The sequence below is a fragment of the Microtus oregoni genome, unplaced genomic scaffold (genome assembly GCF_018167655.1).
Source record: "Microtus oregoni isolate MIOR12 unplaced genomic scaffold, Mior012 000081F_ref0000091, whole genome shotgun sequence".
Classification (NCBI taxonomy): domain Eukaryota; kingdom Metazoa; phylum Chordata; class Mammalia; order Rodentia; family Cricetidae; genus Microtus; species Microtus oregoni.
This window is the reverse complement of record NW_024544541.1, coordinates 5,236,831-5,250,622: the sequence shown is the minus strand read 5'-3', so window position 1 is coordinate 5,250,622 and position 13,792 is coordinate 5,236,831. Positions and strand designations below refer to the sequence as shown.

Genomic DNA, 13,792 nt, shown 5'->3' with positions numbered 1-13,792 from the left:
CCACGTAGAGATGGAAAATACACTGAGAATCTGGATAATGTTTGTTACTGTTTTGTCTTTGAATTGTTTCACTGCTGAGAATGGGGGAACAGCTGCTAACAGATGTTTGAGTAGAAGCCTGCTGGATTAATTCAACCGATATATTTTAGAAAAAAGACTTGACTTCAAAGTTTTAATTCAAAGGATATGTTACTTCGGAGAAGTTTTGCTTTTGTTTCCACATGAAGTGAGAGTCTGTGGGTTCATTCCGGGTTTAAAAAAAATAAGGATTGTTCAAGACAGACCCCCTGAAATATCTCATAGGGACAGATGGCCCAGATGATCCAATGCTTCAGAGTATCTGTTTCAGTTTCCTCTTAGTTCTACATCCAGAAGGGTTTCAAGACTGCTGTTGAGAAGATTCAGCCTCATAGAATACTCCAGTCAGGACTTGACCATAATCCTAAATTTTCTTTGAGTTCCAATAAGATTATGATCACCTCCAATCAGAAGGAAGCAGCCTAGAAAACTATGTGAGGGACTCGGGAGACAGAGATGATCGACTTTTTAGGAGAGTTTAGGATCAGTTTTCAGGCCAGGTACATGTTGTACACCCATGGTACCAGCCCAGCCTCATGCCAGCCTTTGCTTCCTGTCTTGAGGTGTGTTCTCATGATGCTGTCCAGACTGGTCAGGACCTGGTGGCCTCTGCTGCCACCATAGTCTTGCCGTCCTCTTCCCAATTACCTGAGACCACACTTAGACACCCCACACCTGAATATGACCATCCAAAGACACAAAACATTGGAATCATCTTTGAGATGGCTCCGCAGGTGAAGTCACTGTCTGTGTCTTTGTCGTGACTTCACCTCAAGGTGTCTCCTGATGCTTATGGAGTGCCATGAGATGTTTAAATGCAAGTACAGACAAGAATAATAAAAAAACCAAAATTTATATTTACTTTTTTAAAATCTGGATTTAGGAGCTGAAGATATGGCTCAGTGGCTATGAGAACTTTTTCCAGAGGATCCAGATTCACTTCCCAGTCATCAACCTTCTCCATCACTAGTCCAGAGTATCCAATGCCTTCTTCTGGCCTCCATGGGTACTCTATGGTTACTTCTGGTGCTCCATGGGTCCCCTGCATTTTTTTCTTGGCTCCCATTATTCATTTTATTTATTTATTTACTTATTATTACTATTATTTTTGGCTTTTTGATACAGGGTTTCTCTACAGCTTTGGAGTCTATCCTGGAACTAGCTCTTTTAGAACAGGCTGGCCTCAAACTCACAGAGCTCCAACTGTCTCTACCTCCAGAATGCTGGGATTAAAGGCCTGCCCCACCACTGCCAGGCCTCATTATTTATTTTACATCCTCCAGGCTGTGTGCTGAGCTGATCCTATCTGAATCACCTTCCACTGATTGAGAAGCCAAGACTGTAGCTCTGTGCCCACCCATCCCCCACAATCTCCTCTCTTCCTGCCCTCCCACCACAAACCCCTCCCTGCCTGCACACAATACCTTTGATATGTTTTAGATTCCCCTTTTGATTACACAACACACACACATACACACACACACACACTCACACAGGTTTAGGTTTTTGAGACATACTCTCTGTGTAGCTCTCATCATTCTGAAACTCATTCTGTAGGCCAGTCTGGCCTTGAAGGCAGAGTTTGGGGATTAATGGCATGAGCCACCAATTCCCAGCTAGTTTTATGCTTTTAAAGCCTTACAGTTGTCCAGATATGGTGGCAAACACCCTTAATCACAATACTCCAAAGCCAGAGACTGGAGGGTCTCAAAGAGTTCAAGTCTGCCTGCTACACACATGATGGGTCTAGGGCAGCCACGCAAAGATGAGGACAGACCACCAAAGTCTAATTAACCAGAAACAAACTTTATTCCAGAAACTGAAATCCAGGAAAAAATAAAAATAAAATAAAAAAATCTCCATGGGGCATCAAAAGCTTTTCAACTAACTGAGACCACTGCCAGAGATGGATTTTATGGCTGTGGCAGAAGCTGAACCCATCTTCTTATCGTAGGGGCACCAAGCATTAGGTCTGAACAAAGGAATTTTTACATTCTCAAGGTAAAATTCACGCACAGATTGTGTTACTTTACAATCTCCATGAACAGTTTTTCAGTTAAACTAGTAACCTATTGTCTTTCTTGATACTTATGGGCAGTGTTTACTGAAGCCCCGTGGCCTCCCCTTTGATGCTGCCAGTTTCACATAGCAGGGATAATGTACAACCCAGAGGTCATATATCTTAACCTATAACCTAAAAGTTGACTCAGCTCATATCCGTAGCCTAGCTCTCAGTTTGCAGAGAGATGCTTTGGCCTTGTGAATAATCATGGGTTGTAAAGCGAAATCACCTGCTGTTAATAGTTAATCCTCAAGCTGCTGAGGAAGCTGCTGATGGTTTGTTCTCATTCTCCTAGACTTATAACTTTTACTTCTTTGTTTTAATAGTCTTATCTTTGAATCTACGTTTTTATTTTCTTATTCTTGGACTCTTCGGTACGTAGTGAGCTCCAGGATAGCCAGAGTTACATAATGACATCCTTCTCAAAATGTAACAAAAAACCAAATTAGATGAAAAGGTAACTATGGCAGTAGTTTTAGTTCTTTTCATTGGTTGATCTGATCCAATCCATCTAGACACCATCTAAATCCCAAAAGAAGTGGGCAGGGCCTCAGTTGTTCAGACTGAAGATTTTGGCTGGGAGGGTGTGGCTACAAAGGGGAGGGTTCTGTGGAAAGGTGTATGAGGGACAGAGCTGACAGAGAAGACCTGAAGCTTGGAGGCTGGAGTTCTCTGAAGTCACTGCCTACCCATTTTGGAACTGGAGATCTGTTATCAGTATTTAGATCAGGAAAGTTCCTTAGCTCCATCAAGAGACCCTATCTTAACCTGAAGAGTCTAGAGTTGGGTTCACCTCCAGGTATCATTTATTTCTCTTTTAGTTTGCTGATTTTTTTTTTTTTTGAGATAAGGATTTCCTACTTAACCCTGCCTGACCTGGAAGAGATTCTGCTGGATAACAAACAGCCAGGGAGTTTTGTTTATATCAAAGTCATTATTTGAGTCTGTTTGTAGACTCTGTTCATAGTGACCTTGAACTCCCAGAAGAGTGGGGGGGGCGCTGGAAATTGTAGGTGTGAGTCATTCAAATGGTTTGACTTTGACTGTGCTGCTCTCTGCCTCTCCTTCCTCCTCCTCCTCCTCCTCCTCCTCCTCCTCCTCCTCCTCCTCCTCTTGTTTTCAACACAAGACAGGTTTCTCTGTAGCCCTGGCTGTCCTGGAACTGTCTCTGTAGACCAGGCAGTCTTGATCTCACAGGAATTCTCTTTTAGTGCTGAAATTAAAGTCAATTGCCACCCACACCCAGCTTGTGCCGATCTTAAGTCAATTTAAACCAGGCATGGATCGGTACATTTTTAATCCCAACACTTGGTAAGTAGAGGCAATCTCTGGGAATTCCGTCAACCTGGTCTACAGAGTGAGTTCCAGGACTGTCAGGGCTGCCATACTATAATAAAACAATGATAACAAGAAGTTCTTTTTCTCTGCTGGTTCATTCATGGTCCCATTATGAAGACTAGGATTTCCTCAGTATTGCAGGAAGCATCCTGCTTCCTAGGTCTCTGTGTTCAAATTAGAATTTTGAACCATGATTTTACTCTTTGAGACTTTATTTTTGTTGTTGTTGTTGTTGTCTTCCATTAGATTCTGGAGATGTCAGGTCGGATGTTCTAAAATTCTAGAAGTAACCAGCCATTTCATTGAACTAGTGAGTTTCTTGACTGTTGCATGTGAATTATCCTCTCCATCCCATAGCCCTGTCTTTCCCAATGCTTTACACTTGCAGACCACGCCAATGATACTGAAGCTTTACTGCCTCTATTGAGTGTTTCTTTCCTACCCTGTTCATCTCTGGAGCACAGAGTCTAATGGTAAAAGAAAAATGCTGTGAATCCCTGAGTGGCTGCAGCAGCACAAATGCTGCAAGTTCCTGAGCAATGGCAGTGGGCCATGTGGTGGAAGGTGTCCCAAGAGCAGCCAGTCCCAGGCAGGTATGGCACAGTTCCCCGAGTGCCTGCAGCCCCTCACAAGGAGAGACAACAAATGGGCATGCCACGAGACCATGTTGCAGGTCTCCAAAGGCTACTAACTGGTCCCAGGCTGGGAGCCACACTGCATGTGAGAGACAGAGACATGGATAAGCATGCATGAAGAGTGAGCTTAGATATTTATTTAGTGGTTTATGGAAAGGAAAGGGGAGAAGGAGAAGAGCAGAGAAGATGGAGAGACAGAGATGGAAAAGGGAAAGGAACTCAGGCTGGAAGCTGAAGATCAGCTTGCCTCAGTGGATGGGGAGGGAGTGGGAGTGGCTTGTCTCTTAAAGAGACAGGACAGACCATTTCACAGAGTACAAGCTACAGCCCTCCTGCCTCCTTCTCTGAAACTGGCAATCAAAGTCAATAATTAATGATGTCCATTCACAGATGCTCTCAATTGTTTCAGGCAGGGTCAGCTAGGTGAGTGGAGACTTGGAAGATGAGAAATTAGGAGTTTCCTTTGCTTTATTTGAGGTCATGGAGAACCAACCATCCGGGCTGATTCCTTGCTTCCTGTAGACTGCTTCTCAGTATACATAGATTCAACTGCACTGTGGTTGGAATTGGATAGGGTACTTTGGAAAGAGCAATCTTTTTTTTCTTTTTTCCATTCAAAAATCCACACTTTCTTCCCTCCTCCCATTCTTCTCCTGCTCCGCCATTCACCCTCCTCCCTCCCTCTCCCTCCTTAAGAGAGGGCAGGGAACCCTGCCCTGTGGGAAGTCCAAGGCCCTCCCCCCTACATCCAGGCCCAGGAAGCTAAGAGCTAAGAGCATGGTTTTGACCAGCTTCACACCCCAGAGAGAAGGATGACTTTATTTTATTTTTTTTTATTGAAAATTTCCACCTCCTCCCCTTCTCCCACTTCCCTTCCCTCCCTCCATCCCCCCTCTCCTTCCCTCTCCAGTCCAAGGAGCAGTCAGGGTTCCCTACCCTATGCGAAGTCCAAGGTCCTTCCTGTTCCCCCCAGGTCCAGGTAGGTGAGCATCCAAACAGACTAGGCCCCCACAAAGACCATCCATGCAGCAGAATCACAACCCAGTACCATTGCCCTTGGCTTCTCAGTCAGCCTCAACCGTCAGCCACATTTAGAGAATCCGGTTTGATCACATGCTCCATCAGTTCCAGTCCAACTGGCCTGGTGATCTCCCATTAGGTCAGTCCCACCGTCTCAGTGGGTGGATGCACCCCTGGCGGTCCTGACTTCCTTGCTCATGTTCTCCCTCGAGAAGGATGACTTTAAAACCAACAGACAGTTGATGAAAATGTGAAAACTGAGGCCTCCACCATCACCTTTCAGGAGCGTTTATCATGAGCTATTGTGACCATGACGAAATCACAATTATGGCAATTGATGATTTGGATGTCAACCCACCTGAGAAATGACTCTTAGATTGTGGAATCCTGCCTGGCAAAGCCAGCAGCACCACACTGACTCTAAAACTCTGAATTGCTTTCATCTGTAATATCACTTTGTAATAACAGCTCTGATATCTCCCCATTAACATGCATTTTCATGTAATTTGTACATGTAACTCATGATTACATCTCAAACTTATGGCTACACATGTATTTCTAGGTAACCAAAAGATTAACTTCTATCTACTATTGTTGACTGAGGTTTTCTGTCCTGCCCAGTCCTTGTTCTGCCTAGTTCCCGCAGTCATTAAGTCCCAAAGAAAATTACGCCCAGTCTCCAGTAGTTGTAAACTGATTGGCCCATTAGGTCAGGCTTCTTATTAACTCTTATAACTTATGTTAACCCAATATTCTTATCTATGTTAGCCACATGGCTCGGTAGCATTTTCGGCAGGGTAGGCCGCATTTTCGGCAGGGTAGGCCGCATCTTCCTTCTCAGGATGAGACAGTTTTGAAAAATTCTCTGCCTCTGAAAATGGTCTGTCAATTACGCTAGGCCATAGCTAAAGTTCTTTGCTTCAATATTGCAAAATGAGACTTTGGGTGATTGCTCAGGTAGCTAATTGTCTCTGTCATATATTGCTCACTTTGGAAGCTACTTGATTGTACTTTCTACCTGCTCAAGTAATATTATCTCCCTTCTCAGGCCTTTGATGGGGTTGAAGATTAGATAGTCATAATTACCCCCCTCTTATCATCTAGCCAAGCCATTTCCAATAAAAGAGTTAGGCTCCTTAGGATAGAATGTTTATTAAAACATTTAGCATATGTTCCTTTCTTAGTATTGTTTATGCTGATTGTAATTCTAATCTTACTTGAATCTATTCTTAGTGTATATTGTTTTGTATTGTGTATGGAACTTTTTTACTTAACAAAAGCGGAAGGTGCAGCTGGAGCTCCTTCCGCTCCTGCAGCCAATAGCCTTTAAGATATCAGCCCACTTGGGCGTGATCTCTTTCACTTTAAAAATCAAGTAGCCCCCCCCCTCTCTCTTTCTCTCTCTCTCTCTCTCTCTCTCTCTCTCTCTCTCTCTCTCTCTTCCAGCTCTGCTTCTGGCTACTAGATTCTGTTCCTGGCTGCATAGAGGGCTGTTGTCTAGGACAGTGATCTGTAAGTTTTCCCCTGAAATAAGTAACCCTTTTATTAATCATAATTCCAAACTGGTATGGGATTGTTTTGACTTTACGTCTACATACTATATCCTCTACATTATGGTGAAAAACTTGGAAGTCTGTTTTCTATCATTAGCCTTACAGAACAAGTTGGTCAGACATGTATCCTTCTGGAAAGATCACAAAGGAAGTTCACAGATTTTACTTATAAAATCGCAGGTCTATGGCTCTGTAGGATCTCAGACCTTCAAAGCATTTATTTTTCTTCTTTTCTTGCTTTCTTGCCTTCCTTCCTTCCTTCCTTCCTTCCTTCCTTCCTTCCTTCTCTCCTTTTTGGTTTTTCAAGACACAGTTTCTCTGGCTATAGGAGCCTGCCATTAACTAGCTCTTGTAAACCAGGTTGGCCTTAAACTCACAGAGATCTGCCTTCCTGTAGCTCTTGAGTGTTGGAATTAAAGGTGGGTGCCACCATCACCTGGCTTCCTTCAGAGGATTTATGATGAGTTAGAGAGTATTGCAAGTGTCTGTCCTTGTTCTGTTGTAGTCTTTAAAGAGACCAGTAGCACCTAAATGACTAAGCATGTCCAGATATTATTAATCACACCTAAGAATTGTAAAATAATGCACATATCCTTTGTCTTTTCCTTAGATCTCACAATGGTTTAGTTTTCTCCCTTTAAAAGACAGCCAGGATCTCATCACAGTTAACAGCTATGGTTAACTACAAATGAGGTGATAAGTTTTGCTACATATCTTCAAAGAATGCCTGTGTCCCTGGGAATTTTCCTTGTAGTATTTTTTTTATTACTCACAAGTTGCTAGTGAATGCATGCTTGGAAATTTCTAACGGCAGAAGACATAGATTGAGATGAAATAAGATGGAGAAGAAGAAAGAACGTAGAGAAATTAGAACAAGAATGAATTGGAACCGAGTATTCGAATATAGAGAATTGGAATTAGAAATGAGATAGAATTAGAGGAAAGAAATTATAAATGATTAGGAAGAAAAAAATAAAGATCACAAGAATGGAAAGACCTTGTGAGAGAAGATTCTTTTTCTACAGTCATCAGACTTTAGTTCCTATGCTATTGTGGTTTCTCCTTTTGAATCCTGAGTGAAAATCTTTAAGGCAGGCCCTTGAATGTTTTCAGTAATCACCATAGCAGTGATCTTGCCCAGAGAGGTCCTCACATGGAAAGAAGAAAGACTTCCTAAGTTTTCTAAATGGTGTCTTTGCTTCCATGCTTCCTCAGGATCATTATTTCTGAAAGCCAGTGAGGATGGGTGAGCAGGCCCCACCCACACTCCTCCAGCTGGCACTACAGAAGCTGTGGATGGAGGAGACCTTGCTCATTTCTAATCTGGAGGACATTCCTGTGGGGCTGTTCCCAACAATGTTTGAGGATGCCATAACTGACAAACGTACAAACATCCTGAGGGCCTTGGTGCCTGTCTGGCCTTTCCCATGCCTTCCTGCCGGAGCCCTGATAAAGGACCTGGAGACTTTGAAAGCTCTGCTTGATGGACTAGATGCATTGATTACAGAGAAGGTTCATTCCAGGTAAGCAAGCAGTACCCAGGTACAAAGAGGAAGGCTCTGCGGGTGCAGAGAAGGAACTGGGGAGAGGGCCAGTTCCATCTGGGCATACAGTGGCAAATGTGGAGGACCCAAGAGTAGACATAGCCACTGAGGAGTAGGCCTCTCCCTGTCAGGCCCACATACACAGGTGGAATGAGGCAGGGGTTGATGGGAATAAAATGGAGGGAAGTGAAACTGTGCCATAAATGCCTCACTGGCAAAGACCCATTTTCCCTGAGTCTGAGACCCTGGATTGATCCTAGCTAGGCAAAGGGATAAAGCAAAAACTTGGAAGGGAAAGCAGATATGAGATGTGGATCAGAAGTAGACTGTACAACGTATCTTGTCTTATCTTCTGGGATTTCTTTTTTCCAGTTTTACAAAGAGGACACGGAAACTCAGAGTGCTTGATTTGACAGATGTGTGCCTTGATTTCCAGAGCTTTAGGGCTTTAAAGCGGTCAGTGAAGATCTGTCCTAAATCTGGGGGGAAGAAGCGATTTGTGGTAGTAACCGATATTGATGTCAAGAAGGCCAGTTTCAGTGAATGGCACACATACTTGTTGCAGTGGGCCCAGCAGCAAAACGATTCTGTTCATTTATGCTGCCGAAAGCTGAAGAGTTGGAATTCACCCGTCTTCACTGCCGAAAGGATCTTCAAGATGGTAGATGCAGACTGTATCCGGGAGCTGCAACTGAGTTTGTGGCAGCTTGAATCCATGCCACACCTTTTTCCTTACCTGGGGCAGATGAGAAATCTCCACACGCTTGTGCTAAAAAAAATTCAGAAGCCCTTCAGGTTGGCTGCTTCTGTAAAGCAGGAATTGATAAGCCTGGTGCTTTCTCAGTTCAACAAACTCCCCTGTCTCCAGAATCTCTACATAAGCTATTGCTACTTCTTGGCAGGCTGCTTTGAAGAGTGGCCCAGGTAAGGAAGGATGGAGAGGGTTCTTCAAAATATAGGAAACAAATCCTTTTCTTTCTAGGTTAGTGTGATCTTGATGGCCTGACCACTGTGAATATAGCAGTGGTGGAGATGTAGAATAACCCAGCAAATGAGCTCTGTGCTCAGACATCTGTGAACAGGCGCCAGCATACCTGCAATTGCTCATGTGTGAAAGGTTGTTAAGAGTCCAAAATGGTTGACTGCATGCTAAATATATGATATTAGGTTTGAAGTTGGAGGAATGGGACCTGGCTGTGGTGGGGAAGATAACATGTCAGGGGACCCTTAGGGACACTGCTGGTCTGATGCTAAATCTATCATGAACAGACTAAATTTGGGGAAAGCCTCATCTACCTTGCTTTCAATCCTACCAATCCTCTTCAATACCATTTGGCATAACTAATCCCTTGATCTTTCCCTAGGAGACTGAAGATCCCCTTGGAGACCCTGACCATCACTGGCTGCTGGTTCTCACCGTCAGACTTGGGTTACCTGAGCCAGAGCCTGTATCTTTGTGAGCTCAGACATCTGAAACTGAGTGATGTAGAGCTATCTCATTTATGCCTTAAGCCCCTTGTGGTTCTCTTTGAGAGAATCACAAGTACCCTGCAAATCCTGGAATTGGAAGAGTGTGGCATGAGGGACCGCCATTTCAATGCCATTGGGCCTGCCCTGAGCCAATGCTCCCAGCTTACCAGGGTCAATTTTTATCATAATTATATCTCTCTGCATGTCTTCAAGAACCTTCTACATCACACAGCCAAGTTGAGCAAGCTGACCCATGAGATGTATCCCGTCCCTCTGGAATGCCATGATTTCATAACAAACCTTAGAGATAGATTCAGGCAACTTTGTCCTGAGGTGCTCGATATACTCAGGGCCAAAAGGCAGCCAACGAATGTTTTCTTTGCTACAAGAACCGACTGTGTCCGTTTTCAACCCTGATCCTATGACCTGGAGGCCAGACATTACTTTTTTCCATGAGTAGGATAAGGTTGCTTCTGGTACTGGGAATGGAAGCCCTAGTGTAGGGAGTGTATGTTCACCGTGTGGATCCTTGATTGCATATAATAAATGTGCTGAGTTTGTGGCATTGCTAGTGTGTCTCCATCAGCACAGAGCCCACTTTTTCCCAGCATTTCAATACCCATTTCTTTTCCCAGCACCCTAATAAGGTCAGTGTTAAAACAGTACATGTCATAGAAACTTGTGCACAGGTATCTCATCTAGAGGATCTTAGAGCACATGGCTCACAATGGTCAATATATTGGACCGCAATGGTGTGCAAATGGTTCATGGTTCAGATCACAGGGACTGTGGCTGACATGGGGAACAATGGGATGAGGGGACAGGAGACTGCTAAAATAAGAGACAACTGCGCATTTGTAAATGATTTGACATCAGAGAGACAGTTATACAATTCTAAACGTTGTTCTGGTGACTCCTAAGGTGCAGTGGGAGCCTGGAGGAGTACTGTCTGGTTTGTTTCATAATTAAGTGATTGTTGGGGATGCAGAAAAGATGTTTTGTGTTCACAGAGTATTAGTAATGTCAGGAATTTAGACTGTCAGTTGTGGCACAGGCCTTGGCAGAAGCAAGAAGGTCTTTGAGTTCAGGGCCATCCTGGTCTACAGAGTACCAGAACTGTCGGGACTGTTACATTGAGAAACCAAAGGCATGCCAAGAATCTTAATTATGTAGAGGTGTCTCCTCATTGGAGATAAAAATCATTGCCTACATTCCATCTAGAAAACCCAGAATGAAGTTTCTTAAGGACCTGGTGAGTTTTGCTATCTGTGGATGCAGACGTGCTGGGATCAAAATAAGCTTTAAGTGGTTTTTCCTTACTACACCAAGGACATGCTTTTAGTGTAGTTATAATTTTAAATCCACTACTCATGGGGAAGCTCTTCAAATCTGTTTATCTGTTCCCATTTCAAATAGAGGCCAACACCATTTTCAATTATTTTTGGTGTATTTAATGCTCAAACCAAAGATATGTATGAGAATGAATCATCCTATGGTTGGCTGGAGCTCCAGAAGCAAGTTTGTCCTGGATGTTCACACAGCTTGGGGATCCCATTCTATTTTTTTTATGTCTTTTTTTAAGACAGTGTCTCCCTGTGTTGCCATGGACAGTGGATTACTTCCAAAATCAAGGACAGAGGGTCGTCATTAGACACTCACTTAAGATGCAGCTCGTACCCTCTTCTTGCTGTATGTAATTCTCCCCCAGGTGTACCTGCGCTCAGAAGGTGTTAGAGAATGTGGGTGGTAGATCTATGGAGGACACCATCTTTGTCACAGTAGGGAATTCTACATGATGCTTTATCTATAAAGATGCCCAATAAACACAGTGTTTCAACGAGCTATACATGGGAGAATCATTACTTTGGTCGTTTTCTGAGGTTAACAGACTTCTTTTGTATCTGATAAATTACTGCTAATCTAAATAGTCTGTTAATTCAAGTCCGCTTATGTGACAATTTACCACACCCTGAGTAAATGTGATTTTCAAAGCAGGTTTAACTAGTGTCTGAACTCAGCTCCTTACAAGCCCAGGTCAGAGGCTTCCAACGGATCACATGTGCACTCAGATGAGATGTTCCCCTCCATGAAAGTTAGGGTGCAGGTTGCCATCTAGGCCAGATCTGGTAAGTACTCATCCCATCAGGATGTCCCGTATGACTGTGTTCAGCAGATGAGACTGGGAAAATTAGTCCCCGTATGACCCAGAACATTCTTTATTTAAAAAAGTGTATTTATTAGTGTGTGTGATGGAGGTAGGCACTCATTGTGTACAAATTTGTGAATTTGGTTCTCAGCTTGTAACTTAACATGGTTCCTGGGACTTGAACCTAAGTCTCCATGTATGCAGATTAAGCGGCTTTACTGGCAGAGTCGTCTTGATGGCCTAATACCGAGGGAGTCACAATAAAGGGCAGTTTTCACTCTGCAAGACACATTAAATGACTCCTTTATCAAATATCATAAAACTTGTTTAAAATAAGAATTCAAAACATTTCTTTTACCTACCCTGCAAATGTTTATGTGAATGCCCAACCAACATTACCTAACAGAGCTTCTTTACAAAGACCACTGTGTCCCAGAGTGAAATATTCCAAGAATATAGTCTCAGTGAAATTACTTGAGAAACCAACCTCATGGCTTTAGGTCACCCAATACCTGTCTCAACTTAGAACAGCCCTGGAGAAATCACTCAGGGTCTAGGAAATAGTGGCAACCGTCACTAAGTCTCTACTGGGGCATGTGGTACCATCCTTATCCGAGCTTTCTCAGTCTGGCAGCTACTCCATAAAGCACACAGCTTACTAGTTTCCATTCTAACTGTAGGCTATAAGCTGGAAGCGGCTGTCCAGGGCAGGTAGAATGGCTTGGAACTGGGACTCAGTGGTGCTACAGCTCTCTATGACCAGGGTCTGCAGGCTGGCCAGCACATTATCTGGAGAGCTCTGGGAAGGTTGGGACTGAATCCCTCCCTTCATGAGGATGTGGGTGTGAAACAGGTGCTTTGTAATGGCGTAAACAAATGCAGACAGATTGTAAAAAAAATATATATCTATAGCTTTAATGTAGAAATAGACTTACATAACCACCGTTCCGCGGAGATCAGGAAAGCAGAAGCAATGGCTGGGAGCACGCTCGCCAAATTTATAGGCAGACATTAGCCCGAGGCGAACATGCCCCCAATGGGCGGGACCTATCCCTACATCTCCCCTTTTTGTCTAAATAAGACAGAACCAAACCAAATACAACTATATACAATAACAACAAATAATAAATATAACAAACAATATTGAGAACAAAATCTTTGCTAAACATTCTATCTCAAGGAGTCCAAATAATGTAGAGAGTAACTACAATTATATAATCTTCAACTCCGTCAAAGATCTGAGAAGGGAATAAACACTACTCAACAAACGAGATATATCCAAAATGTGCAACAATTGACAGAGACAACTGACTACCTGGGCAATCACCCAAAGTCTCATTTGCAATGTTGAGTCAACCAATTTTGGCTAAGGCCTAACATAACTGACATACCATTATTAAAGGCAAGGAACTTTTCAAAACCATCTTACCCTGTCTTGGCAGGATATGACAGTCCTGTTTTATCCATTGATGCACGCTCTGTATCTCTGTCAGTGGTTGAGGTATGGGCATTTCTTTGCCCAAAGGCCAGTTCTGCCAAATAGAAAGGCTCCAGATGGAGTGTCTTTGGTGCTCAACATTCTCTCGGGAATAGAGCGGTGTTGCCAGGAGCAATTGTGTCTCACTATCACGAAACTCTGAGTTAGATTAAAGGCCATTTTCTACAGCTCTTTGAAGACGTAGAAGATTATCTATCTATACTGAGTATAATCTCTATATATCTAGAGAACCTGATTAGTCTAATTATAAATGACTATATTTATATAATATATAATTCTCAATTTATCTATATAATTCTCAATATCTATCTAACTTAAAGACTAAGACAATAAACAACTGTGTAACAAATGAGGATAATGACCTCCAAATATAAACACTGTACAAATATACATTGCAATATGGTAAATATATATCAATACACAAACATTATATAAGTATCTTAATCAG

General features: G+C 42.9%; 1 protein-coding gene across 1 annotated transcript; it reads left to right on the top strand.

The window, feature by feature from the left end:
* Positions 1 to 7,928: 7,928 nt before the first annotated feature.
* On the top strand, positions 7,929 to 10,117 carry LOC121441764 (oogenesin-3-like). Its single transcript, XM_041643045.1, has 3 exons — positions 7,929 to 8,209; positions 8,603 to 9,154; positions 9,595 to 10,117. Exons 1-3 carry the CDS (start codon positions 7,929 to 7,931, stop codon positions 10,115 to 10,117), a joined length of 1,356 nt encoding a protein of 451 aa, XP_041498979.1.
* Positions 10,118 to 13,792: the final 3,675 nt, after the last annotated feature.